The 14,122-nt window shown below is 39.1% G+C and overlaps 1 protein-coding gene across 1 annotated transcript in view; it reads left to right on the forward strand.

The window, feature by feature from the left end:
- The first annotated feature begins 640 nt into the window (after positions 1-640).
- The window catches only part of Pcyt1b (phosphate cytidylyltransferase 1, choline, beta), a 94,046-nt gene continuing 80,564 nt past the window's right edge, over positions 641-14,122 (forward strand). Inside the window, exon 1 of the mRNA XM_036174706.1 lies at positions 641-1,064. Within this exon, the coding sequence (XP_036030599.1) occupies positions 912-1,064 (153 nt within the window). The 5' untranslated portion in view covers positions 641-911. The remainder of the gene's footprint in view (positions 1,065-14,122) is intronic.

Below are 14,122 nucleotides of genomic sequence, written 5' to 3' on the forward strand. Positions count from 1 at the left end.
CCAGCAGGACTACTGTTCTAGAAATTAGAATATAAGGACAGCTACTAAAAGCTTTCCTGTGGGAATGGAACTGAGGATGTCATTACTTTGGCTAAAGGAGACTCAGGATAACTGTTTTCATTCTGAATTGACAGGCATGAGTCAGCAGCTAAAATTTCCATAGTACTTTGGTACAACTCCATTACAACCACATCTTTAAAAAAACCGGCCCAAGCACACACATCTTTAGAGTTCTTTCCATGCACCGAGTGTCTGGGGGATGGGAGAGCATTACCTTAACACAAACTAGGAAGCCTTCACATTGCTAAAAAGCACAAATTCATTATTAACAGTGCTTACTTAGATGCTGGTAAGAAGATAGCTCCTTATGAAGGATAAAATCATATTAGAGCCAATTAAAGTATATTTAAATGCTTTATTTGACCACCTTTATTTTCCTATTTAAAGAAAGTTACTGCTGAGTTGTACATCAATACTTCAAGGTTTTTGGTACTTTTTAATCTTTGGAGTGGAAAAAAAAAAGAAAATGTTTGTCATTCCAGGAGCATAATCAGTTGAGCCAGCACACAATGACATAGTTAACTCACCAACGGAATTTGTTGCCATAGCTCCAGGGAGGGACAGGGTAGATCAAACAATGGCCTTCTTTACAACTGCAGCTTTCACCACAACCTGCCTATCCCCACACAACAGCCATCAGAGCGCCAGTCCCGAGCACAGCACTTGTCAATGAGCAACAGCCCAGAGGAGACAAGAGGACGCTTGTGACAAATCTAATAAAGCGAAGGCACTGGACAACTCGAATCTCTGCTTATTCAATAATCTAGACACTCCGAGTCCTTTGGAGCTTATCTGTCAGCACTGGGCAGAGTAACATGCCTTGAGCTTTTTGCCAAGTGTCTCTCTCGTATATGTCTAGATCCACAAAAATTTCACCCTGTGACTCAAAAGAAGTTGTAAAGGGAGAAGACCATAGATACAGAAGAAAGTTGGGAACGAACATAGTGGGACACCAGCAATGCACCATGGACAAGGACAGCTGCACTCCCAAATTCTCACGCAAGGTAATGCCAGTGCTTTCCTCTTTTTGCTTCTTTAAATATTAAAATTGATTGAAAAATAAACTACCTATGTGAGTGTGACAGACCTGTGTCACGTTCACACAGAAAATGAAAGTAATGTCCTTTCTATCTTGAGGCGATTTTTAAAAGGGAGAAACAGAAGGTGGCTCATGTTAGTTTCTCTTGCCTCTTGTAAGTTATTGTAAGATCCATTTAGAAAACACAAACAAACTTGCTTTCTAGAAAATAGTCAGGGAGATTGTTATGGTGGTGGCTCATGTTGTTAATCGCAGCACTCAGGAGACTGAGGCAGAAGGATTACAGGTTCAAAGCCAGCCTGAGTTATGTAGCAAAACTCTCATGAGGAAAAGAAACGGCGGGGGCTGGGCTTGCAGCTGAGTGTGGAGTGTGTGCTTACCATACATGTGGCTCTGGGTCCAATCCCCAAATCTAAACCCCAAATACAGATTAAAAAGTCAAATCACTATGAGGAAATATAGGTAGTTCAAGGCAAAAAAGGATGCCTGGAGAGCCTGGGGATTTTGGAAAAATAGTTTAATAAAATGTTCATCTTCTAAAGTGATAGCTTTCTCTAGTGCAAATGACATAAGATCTTGATCTTTTTCGAGGCAAAGTCTTATTAATAGCTCAAGCTGGACTTAATTTCACTATGTAACCAAGACTGGCCCCAAACTCATAATCCCTTGTCTCTACCTCCAAAGGGCTGGCACTACAGGTATGCCTCACAACAGAGGTTCTTACCTGATTTCTGAGGTATATATTATTTATAGCCTCACTTTTAAGTGAGATAATTGAAGCTCCCAGAAGTTAACTAAATTGTCCAAGATAGTAAAGGGAGACTTGGATCCTAGGATCCAATTTCCATTAAAAACAGAACAACAAAACCTATCCTGAAAAACAAGGAAGCCAGCTACTAGCTACACATGACTATTTACATTTAATATTTTATTTATCTTAATTTCCTGTGCATGTGTGTACCTGAGTGTATATATGTGCATCACATGTGTGCAGGAGCACACAGATGTCAGAAGAGGCATCAGCTCCCCTGGAATTGGAGCTATAGATGGTTGTGAACCCACCACATAGGTGCTGGGAACTGAGCCAAAGCCTTCTGCAAGAGCAATGAGTGCTGGCTCTTAATCTCTAAGCTATCTCTCCATCCCTGGCCATTTAAATTTAAGTTAATTAAAATTAAATATAAATTAAAATTCAATTCCTCAGCTGCACTAGGCAAATCTCAAGTGCTCAGCAGCTACATATAGCTCATGAGACTACCTTTATTTGAACAATGCAATTATAGAACATTCCATAATCACAGAAAGTTCTATTAAATAGTATGATTTTAAACCATATACTTCTTTTTTACTATGTTGACCCATATTCTGAAAATGCATTGCAGTTCTGTTACAAGTAATATGGATTTAAAAATTTACATTAAAATCTCATTCATTTGAAGTCTCCTCATTTGCATAGTGCCAAGTTAACTTTGATCTGCAAATTAATAATATAGATAAGAGTCAAGGAGACTGTTAAATGCACTTCAGAGACCAAAGATTTTTAAGCACCATCAAATAACTCCAGAAGCACTCACTTAGTTGCAAGCAATTGATATGATAATTACACATCATTTTTATTTATTCATTAAAATAGGGATCCCCTAAGGTGCCCTTGTAGAGAATAATGTGGTTAGCCTACTTATTTCTAGTAACCCTTTTGCTGTTTCTGAATTCTGTGTAAAATCATTTTATGCTACCGATTTTGCTCACTTCATTTGGAACATACAGTAAGTTGGTAGCAAAAAAATACTTTACACTGACATTTTGACCAGTTCAAGAACCACTTCCAAAACCCTTACTTCTTCCATATAACCCATGAAACCCTGGAAGGGTGTTCCCATGGGTCCAGGGTACTGCTTCTCACAACACAATTCGAGAACTACCTGTTGTTAATCAAGGGACAGGTCCGTCAGGATCCCACTTCCTCAAGTGGACTCTGATTTTCCGAATACAATCCATGAATCCAGTGGAAAACTACCTCATGCTTGCTTCTTTCTTTTGCACCAGTCTTTGCTCCAAGGTCTTTGTGCTGAGATAAGGGCCTGTTGATGAGAAAGAACTAAGTTTTGGGCATTGGGAAGGGAGAAGAGGAGTGTGATTTGAAGGTAAATTGGCTGACTCCCTTAGAAGAGAGAACTGGAACAGAAGAGAGAACAAAAAATAAAGAACTTCAAGATGTTTTCTTTAGAAATCAGCACTTAGCCCTTAGTTATTTGGGGTGTGTGTGTGTGTGTGTGTGTGTGTGTGTGTGTGTGTGTGTGTGTTTGCCATGATGGGGATAAAACCCAGGACACTGTATAAGCACTTTGGCACTGTGCTGCACTCCCAGGCAAGCATTTGTATTTTTAAATTCATAGCTAAGGTGGTTTCTTACAGCTTCCTAAAACCAGTCACATCAAACATGAATGCCTTTCTTCTTGTCATATATTCATTGTACTGGATTTCACAGGGACATATTTATGTAAGTATATAATGCACTTTGAGCATATCCCCCCACCATGCACCAAAGAACATTATCTGTTGTTTCCTCTTTTTCCTTAGTGAAAATGTCTGGTCCCATAGGCCATAAAGTGAGACAAGAAAAATTAATAGAAACAATTTAATGTGGTGTGCACTAAACATTTATGCTTTATCTGGAAGCCATTAAACTTTTTAGAATCTGCCAGATCTAGAACTTTTAGATAATTGAACATTTTTGAAAAGCCACCGAAGAGAAAGTCAGGTGTGAGTTTAAGGCCAGCCTGGTCCACATAAGGAATTCCAGGCTCAGCCATGGATACCTAATGAAACCTTGTCTCAAAAACAAACAAACAAAGCCATATAAAAGGAAAGAAGTTATTAACTTTTTATTCTAAACTATCATTAGGCCTTCCTTCCTCCCATCTTTCTGTAAACCCCTGTATAGGATCCTTACTATTTTAGGAACAGTGTATATATGTACACCTTTTAGCTAATCAGCACACTCATGTGTCCTTTGGAGACTATGATACATTGCTCCAAGGGTCAAACAATTAGCAGATATAGAATCAATCACTGCCATAGACTGCCTGGTTTCGACTTCTTCCTCTAAATATTGACAAGTGGAACACGAGCTGATTCTCTAGAGTGCAGTAACTTCTCCCTGTACCTCACCCTTTGTGGTCCCCCAAGGCAAGCCTTGGTGGTTCTAAATTCTCTAAAGCCTGCCTGCTCACTGAAATGGCCCAGTGATCAGACAAAAAGATGGGCTCTAGCCTTGTGGCCAAACAAGGTTTTCCTGTGTTTCCTGACACTGAGAGCTACGAGGGAGGAAGAGTCATAGGTTTTTTTTTTTCTCTCTCTCATTTTTGTTTTTTATTCTGAAGGACCTGGGTTCAGCTCTTAAATATCATAGAATAAAGAAAATGACAGAATTAGCATGAAACTGTTATTTCAATCTTGCCTTGGGTACTAAAACAGTTCTTTTTGAGCCAAGCATGATGTATCATGCATACAATCTCAGCACTTGGGAGGTTGAGGAAGGGAGTATTGCCTTGAGTTGGAAGGCTGCCAGGAGTTCAAGGCCAGCCTGGGCAGCAACAGCAAGAGCTTGTTTCAAAACCACAGCAAAAATAGTTTTCTTTGTTTTTCCACAAATGACAAATTCTGTCTCAAATGTGTGTACACACACAAAAGATAGACACATATACTATATACACACATACACAGAAGTAAGGAATTTCAAAAACTGGCAAGTATGGCCCAGGACAAAGAGAACTAAATTTGTTTTTTTCCCTTAGTAACATTGGTTAAATCATGAATAAAAGCATTATGCCAGGGAAGTGAGTCAGTAGGTAAAAGAACTTCTATGAAAGCAAGAGGACCTGAGTTCAAATCCCAGCCATTTGTTAGACAGCTAGCCTAACCAAAATTGTGAGCTTCAGGCTCAGTGAGAGGCCCTATCCCCAAAACTAGAGTGGAGAGCAGTACAGAAAGACACCTGATGTCCTCCTCTGACCTCTGCATAATACACCACACACACACACACACACACACACACACACACACACACACACACACACAGAGAGAGAGAGAGAGAGAGAGAGAGAGAGAGAGAGAGAGAGAGAGATCATGGAAGAATGTAGCATGAATTCCAATTGGTCTTAATAATGAAAACCCAGAGTCAGATATCAGGGTAATTGATGAAATATCAGAGAAGTAAAGGAGCAGCCACTAGAGAGACTTCTTACCTCTACTGAATCCTCAGACCAAAAGGGCTGAGCTCCTGTCTCCTCCTGCCTTATATTCCTGTCTCCACCTCCCTAGTGCTGGGATTAAAGACATGAGCCTCCACAGCCTGGTTCTGTTTCTCTTTTAGATTGGATCAGTCTTGTGTAGCCCAGGGTGACCTTGAACTCCTGGTCTTCCTGTTTCCTCCTCCCAAATGCTGGGATTAAAGGTGTGTGCCACCACTGCTTGGACTCTATGGTTAACTAGTGGCTAGCTCCGCACTCTGATCTCCAGGCAAGCTTTAATTGTTAGAGCACAAACAAATATCATACAACAGAAGAATTTAAATGATTTCTTTTGCAATAAATAACCAATATGATTAGAGTTTTTAACATATTTACTAAAAAATTCAATCTTAGGGTTTTTTGTGGGAAGAATGATAGAGACTGAACATGGGGCCTTGAACTATACTATCTACCATTGAGCTACTTGCCTCCAAACCCCAAACCAATTTGTAAGTATTTGTTCTATATATTCTTGAAAGTAGAGACTTTCATCTGGAATCATGGCTTCTAAGCCATGCTTAGCAAATTATTGTTGAACAAGTAAAAGGAATCTAAATTGCTGTTTATCCTAGTTTTTTTTTTCTTACCAAGGAAGACTTAAGTTTCTCCATCTAGTGTCATCTCTAGATCATTCCAGAGAAAGAATCTGTTACAACCCAGCCTTTGAGGCATGGTTCAATGTTAAGTAGACCAACTTCAACTAGACTGCAACCTCTAACTTGATTGACACTAACAGCACCAACAACCAAGATATTGGGATTGTTGTTTACAGGGCTCTCCTCTTCATCTCCTGTGTGATTCCAAGGATTGCCATGGGAATATAATATCCACAGAGGGCAGACTCATCCATTTATAGCTCCTGCTCAACTGTCCTAGAGGGTGGGAGCTAGACCATCCTCTGAGAGAGAGGGATAAGACTTGAACATATATGTATCCCATATGACTGCTATACCTTTGTCTAGGGTGGCAATTGAAGTACCCTTTTTTTGGACACACTCTCACTAGGTGGCCAGGCTGGCTTCAAACTGTCAATCCTCCACTCAGCCTCCCAAATGCTAGGATAACTGCATGCACCATCATACCCAGCTTGAAGAACTTTCTTAAACTATCACACAAATAATTCACGATAATGTCCATCAAAGTTTTTAGGATTTTCTCCATAGTAAAAAGTTGGAGAGAGTTGCAATCACTAGGCATTGTAGTATATGTCTTTTTACTCTATACAATGAGATATAATAGTTCAGTTTATTGAAAAATAAATGAGCCTCATTTTGAAAATAAATACATGCATCTCAAACATTTATTGAAATACAAAAGATATTTATTTGCCAGTGCTTTGATTGGGGCACCAAGCAGAGTTCTGAAGCTTCATCTTTATTTTCATTAGGCAAACACATGTGCACTGTCTATGGTTTCTGGTTTTGTTTTATTCCAATTGGAATGACAGCTTAAGATCCTTCTAAAACATTCTGAGTACAGATTCACCACATAAACCTTTTGTAATTTTATCCCTCAGCTTTTACAGTTGTCTTGGCCTCAACAAGCAATTCAATGGCAATTTTCAGAGTCATAACTGTATCTTACCAATTCAGTTTAGGATAACTCTTTTTTTTGCATATTTTCTTGCAGAGTAAATGTAGGTTTATTAAAGAAAAGCAAGAAAAGAAGACCTGAGAAAACAAGGACCTTGCATTTAAAAAAAAAAGTGACAAGGTCTTTGTAAATGTAGGTCTCAAACTGAAGATCTTTCTGCCTCAGCCTCCCAAGCGCTCAGTGTGCTACCATAATTGGCTGATTGTGCACTAATTAACTAGACTCAAAGACAATTGTAAGTACAGTGGACATACACAGGTTTTAGGGAAAGCTCAGTTAAAGCAAAAGCACCTAGTGATGTCTACAAGCCATAAGCCTTTGGAGACTTTTGAGACTCTTGAAAGAAGTGGCCAACATCATTGGTTAGATTTGCAGGTTGGTTAACTTGGCAGTTATTTAAGGAAACCATGTTTGTTCTTCAGATACATACTGTTAAAAGACTAGTAACCAGGCAGGACAGAAATATGTTAGTGGCCGACTACTATTTTGCGGATCTACTGTATACTGAGGACCTATATACTTTGTGATAGGTACTTAGGAGATGCAAAGACACATTTGTGGTTTGTTTGTTTGTTTGTTTGTTTCAAGACAGAGTTTCTCTGTGTAGTTTTGGTACCCGTCCTGATCTCACTCTGTAGACTAGGCTGGCCTCGAACTCACAGAGATCCTCCTGGCTCTGCCTCCTGAGTGCTGGGATTAAAGGTGTGCTCCATCTCCGTCTGGCAAAAGACACATTTTTTTTAGATTTGTTTATTTATTTTATGTATATGAGTGCTCTAGCTGCATGTATGTTATGCCTTTATTTAGAAGAGGGCATCAGATCTCATTATAGGTGGTTGTGAGCCACCATGTGGTTGCTGGGAATTGAACTCAGGGCCTCTGGAAGAGCAACCAATGCTCTTTCTTAACCACTGAGTCATCTCTCCAGCCTGCAAAGACACATTTTTAAAGACACAGCTCATGTTTAAGGCTATACTGTTTGTGAATTGAATACATACTTAACTTCTTTCTTTCTGGGTATATAGCATTATAGACCTCAACTCCAAGTTTCCTGACTGTATAACAGGGATAGAGAGCAAATGGTATATAATAGTGACCTGGTAGGCAACCAGCATTGAAATGGAGATTACACTTTTTTCCAAAGACAAGTCGTTGCTCTATATCCCAGGCTGGCCTTGAACTAACAGCCAGCCTCCTGACTCAGCCTCCTGGGTGCTAGGATTATACGTGTGCACCACTACACCTGGCTGAAATGGGTTATTTAAACAAAAGAAATACAACACCGTAATTCTTCCCATTGACAAAGACAAAAACTACAGAGCTGTCAGGAAAAGGAACATCCTTGCCACTAGTTAATGAAAAGATGTCCTGCCTTCACAGTCTATTAATTGAGAAGGTATTGCTGTAAGCTTGGAATTTGCTATTTGAAACTCAAAGGTAATACAATCAGAACACCACTCAGACTTTTTTTCCTCACAAATGAATAATAATTTAGGGCCACCAAGCTAAGGTAATCACATGATTTTAAATGATTTTTCATGAGTGTGCCTCTGATCTCCTGCTCATGTTGGGTAGAAAGAAAGAAAGAAAGAAAGAAAGAAAGAAAGAAAGAAAGAAAGAAAGAAAGAAAGAAAGAAGGGAGGGAGGGAGGGAGGGAGGGAGGGAGGGAGGGAGGGAGGGAGGGAGAAAGAAGGAAGGAAGGAAGGAAGGAGAGAGAGAGAGAGAGAGAGAAAGAGAGAAAGAAAGAAAGAAAGAAAGAAAGAAAGAAAGAAAGAAAGAAAGAAAGAAAGAAAGAAAGAAAGAAAGGCAAAGTTAGTTACTAAGGAAAGTCTTGATCCCCTTAACCCAGGGTTTCTCATTGTTGCTGCTACCAATATGTGAGGCTAGATGATTCTGTATGGCAAGGACAGGCTGTGCATGGTGGGATGTTTCAAAAGATCCCAGGGCTCTAGCCATTAAATACCATCAGTGTCCCTCTCCATCAAGTTGTGACAATGACAACTGTCGCCCAAAATTGTTAAATGTCCCTTCTAAGGCAAAATGACCAGTGCATCACCTACTGAAATAATTCCTTCCTTCCTTCTCACTCTCCATCCCCTGGGGCCTTCTAGGGTTTGCTGTTCTGGAGGCCCAAAACAAAACATTTCATAACAGGGTCATCTACACTTTCCATGGAACTATCTGAAAAGGAATAGACTAGGTCAAAATTACTCATCCAGACAACAAGAAAGGACGCTTTGCATTTCTATACTGGGGAGTACCATACAGAAAGAACAGGTAGATGTAGTAAGGTGTTCATGGAAGGCACCCCAGTAAACATGGCCTCTAAATAATCACCACAAGACCCTCAGAGGTACTGTCAACCTCATTTTATCTGGAGGGAACTGAGGCTTACAGAGGTTAAAAGCTGTGCACAAGAACACACATTCTGGAACTTAGTAGTGGAGCCAGAAACCCGACAGCAGCTCTTGAGCCTATATACATATTGCCTGGACATATGCATTTAGAATGCCGGATACATAATAAAGCAAAGGGACCAGTATTTATCTTTTTGAAGGTTTGTTTTTATTGTATGTGTATGTGTGAGTGACTACATATATGAAAATACACCACGGCCTGGTGTCTGAAGAGGACAGAAGAGGGCATTGGATCTCCCAGAACTAGTGTTACAAGCAAATTTATACTATCACATGGATGCTGGGAACCAAATCACAGTCCTCTGGAAGAACAAACACTGCTTGTAACTGATAAGCCATTTCTCCCACCCCAAGCATTCATCTTTTTAAAAAATATATTTTTGTTCAAGAAAAGTTTCCAACTTGTATATATTTTAGATAATGCTGTATATTCCCCTTTTTTAATGTTCATGTGCTCCTTACCTTGCTTCAGCACGATGAACTTACAGCCCTGCTCATTCAGGAGATTCTCAGCCTCTATATTATTGATATTCTGGGTGGGATAATTGTCATGCACATGCACACTACAAAATCTGGGTCAAGGTCTGGCTGATTTGACTGGTAAAAATACAATGGGCCACTTTTAGATTCAGAGAATTTATCACTTCCATAGTCAGCAAAACAAACAATGGCTGGTGTCACTAACTCCCCATAACCCTGTGTCCCACAGAATAAAGGGTAACGCTAAAACAAAATGGGACAGAGGCCCTGACTCCCATTGCTGAGAAGCCTAATGAAGATTGAAACTATGTAATTTTGCTTTTGCTGCTCTATACTGAGAGACACAAAACAGAAAGCCCAGTGCCCCAAAGAAGGGACGAAGTGGTTAGAAACCACCTTGTGATAGAAAAAAGAAGTAAGAATCTCCTCACAGGTCTCCCAATCTCAAAACTCTGTGTGATCCAAGGTCTTTGTCGCATAGTGGAGGATAGCATCTCTGAACATTCTAGGACGTTCAGTAGCATCCGTACCTTCACTCCATAGATACTTGTAGCACTAGCCTCCAAGTGGACAAAAATGTCTCTAGACATCACTGGAATGTTTTAGGACCAAAACTTCACCTGACTGGAAACCACTGATGTAGAGTTTAATCCACTTCTCACATCCAAACATTATACAAAGGCAAACATTTCAGTATATATTTCTCTTTTTTTTTCAGTATATATTTCTAAAATAGTTTTGAAAGCAAAAGCACAATGCAATGCCATTGTCACATCTAAAAAATTAACAATGTCTTCATACCATCCAGAAATCAGTCCAATTTCTAGTGGTCACATAAATACCATTTTTTTTAGTGTTTTTAAATTAAAATACTAAGACTCTACACTGGTTGCTGTTTTATGGACTTTATGTAATCAGTGGATTTCTTGCCATTGTTTGGCTGAAGAGGCAAAGCTTGTTCTGCAGAATATTCTCAGATCTGGACTTTGCTGATTGTGTCCCTGGGTTAGCGTACTTCTTTTATCCCCTCTGTGTTTCCTGTAAATTGCTCTGAGATCAAGAGGTGTGGTCAAATTCAGGTTCTGTTTCCTTGAAGGACTATTTTATAGATGGTTCAGAAGCGCAGAGTGGTTAAGGTTGTCTGTCTGTCATGTTATCCATAGTTAGTGTGCAATGCCTACATTGAATCATTCATTAGAGGCGAGGAAGCAGAGCAACTCACTACCTTCTTCAGTAGTCACTTTAAGATGAGATCCTCCTCCCTATTTGATGGCTCAGAGGGACAGTTTGGATAGAAAAAGTTTGTAACAAAATATAAAACACTTGATCCTTTTTCTAGCCCCCAATTTTCAAAATATCCAGCACCCTCAAATTCAGACAAGTGAAGGTTTTGGTGGTTTTGTTTCTCGAGACAAGGTCTCACATAGCCCAGGCTGGATGCAAATGCACTATGTAGTTAAGAATACCTTTGAATTCTTTTTTCCCCACTGTGGAAGTATTTTTCCTCTTCATTTTTCTCATTATTTACAGGATAGGATCAATATACACATATAAAATTTTTGCTGAGTATAGTGATGGTGTTATGCTGCAGGAACAGCAGGAGTAGTCCCAAACACCACTCAAATAGATCACGAACTAATTTCTTTATTAATCTTTTCATATCCATTATCCAACTCAAACTATCATTTTCCCTACATATGGTTTTAAAAACCTAGTATGCCTAAATCAAATTCTGTCTCAAATGATTCTTGTTAGTATAGTTATGTTTTTATTTAAATTAACATGGGAGTGGAGATCAGCATCATATTTGCATGACTTATGGGACCTTTCAAAGGATTTGAATCCATCAGACTTCTCTATACTGTTGTAACCCAGCCCCATAATGAGTATTTCCCTTCAAATCATCATAACTTTGAAGCCTTAATCCTTCTGTCTCTCTCCGCAGGTGATGGGGTCACAGACTTGCACCATCGCACCAAGCAAATGTGGTGACAGATGACCCCAGTCATTCTGTGCTCCTTCTTTTCTTGACATAGTACTGTGAACTTGTGGATTAAACTTATTTGGTGGGCTTCAATCCATCGAAGTTCTCATTCTTACTGTTGTTTGAGTTTTCCATCTTGGCTGGCAGGTGTCTCTTCAAGTTGGATCCTAAGTTCTTTTGACATTTTCTATCATTTTAAAAAAGACTGATATGTGATACTCATGAGCACATTGTTAGCAACAGTTTTACCTCCTAAGTCTCTGTACTTACTATACTTTCATAATTGCTCACAAGTGTTGCTGAACACACATGAACTTGGACAAAATTCAAATTGGTGGGCCCACTGAATTAGAATCTCTGATTTTCATGAGTCATCTTGATGAGTTGCCTTGATGGAAATTTCAAAAGACAAATTCCCAAAGTGTGTGTGGAACAATGGTAGGTTTTCTTCCTTTTTAGTTCCTATGGCTGAGTGATAGTAAAGTTATTCAACTTATTATTTTTCAGGGAGAAAGAATTACTCTTCTTTGATACTATTTTATCCAATGCTCACTTATTTACTTACTCAAGAAAAAAAAAAAAACGTTTATAGCAATGATGGGCTTCTGCAGAAGGCCATTGGCTTGTATACAGTTACTCTACTCATGATTAGTGATTCATTTTACATAACTTCTCCTAATACTTTAGTAGGTTAGGTGTTTAAATTATTGCTTTGGGACCTATTGGAAGTTTTTATATAGCAAACTTTTGGGAACAAAAATAACAATAGCTATTTCCTCATGAAAATAGCTCATAATGAGGATTCTTGGGGAAAAACAATTAATAGTTGGGGTTAAGGCTCAGAGGGTGAAGGTACTTGCCATTAAGACTGCCAACCTGAGTAAAACCTGAATTCAGTTCCAGGAATTTACATGGTGGAAGGAAAGAACCAACTCCCACAAGTTGTCACATCCATGTATGCATGGTGATACAAGCACATGTGAGTACACACACAGACACACACACAATAAATGTAAAAAAAAAAAGTTTAAATCTATGCTTGTTTTGTTTTGAAGCAGGGTCTCACTCTATAGCCCAGGCTGGCTTGGAAATCACAGTGTAGGCCAGGCTAGACTTGAACTTGCAGCAACCTTCTTGCCTTAGCTTTTCAAGTATGTAGACACAGGTGTGTGTTGCCGTGTTTGATTTCCAGATGTTATGCTCCAGTCTATTAGACCAGAATCTCTAGGGCATTAAAACCAAGCCTTGGTGTTATTGAAAACCTTCCAAGTAATTCTCTTTATAATCAAGATCGTGAACTGTATTAATTGGGGTTTTCTAGAGGAAGAGAACCTAAATAATGAATATTTCTGTATATATATATATATATATATATATATATATATATATATATATATATTGCATATACATATATGATACAATTCTGTCCAAATTCACAGGAGTTCAGTAACACAGTTGTAGAGCAACATGAATATATATTATATGTATATGCACATATATAAAGGGAATTTATTAGAATGGCTTATGGAATGTGGTCCAGTTAGTCCAACAATAGCCATCATCTAATAATAGATGGTCTAAGAATCCAGTAGTTGTTCAGTCCATGAGGCCGGATGTATCTGCTGATCTTCAGTATATGCCAGAATCTAGAAGAAGTAAGCTCTGATGCTAATGAAAGAATGGATTTGCCAAGGAGAGCAAGAGCAAGCAGGCCAAGGAGAGCAAGCTTCCTTCTCATTCTCCTCTATACAGGCTGCCACCAGAAGGAGTGGCCAAGATTAAACATGGATTTTCCCAGCCATGGTGGTGCACACCTTTAATCCCAGCACTTGGGAGGCAGGGGCAGGTGAATTTCTGTGACTTCAAGGCCAGACTGGTCTATAGATTGAGTTCTAAGACAACCAAGAATATCTAAGGTACACGGAAAAACCCTATCTCAAAAAAAAAAAAAAAGAGGAAAAAAAGAAAAAGATCTTTCCACCTCAAAAGATCTGGATTAAAGGTGTGTCTCCCCACCTAAAAGATACAGATTAGAAGTGGGTCTGCCCACTTCAAGTGACCCAATTAAGGAAAAATCCCTAGCAGGTGTGCCCAGCCATTTGGATTTTAGTTTGATTCCAGATGTAGTCAAGTTGACAACCAAGAACATCTATCCTAAGAACTTTGTGGGGTGAAACAAAGATGACACAAAGTTTTATTTAGGAAGGAACTCAAGACCTTTTTTTTTTTTTTTTTTTTTAGAACAGGGCATTTGGCG

Source organism: Onychomys torridus, chromosome X, assembly GCF_903995425.1.
Source record: "Onychomys torridus chromosome X, mOncTor1.1, whole genome shotgun sequence".
Classification (NCBI taxonomy): Eukaryota; Metazoa; Chordata; class Mammalia; order Rodentia; family Cricetidae; genus Onychomys; species Onychomys torridus.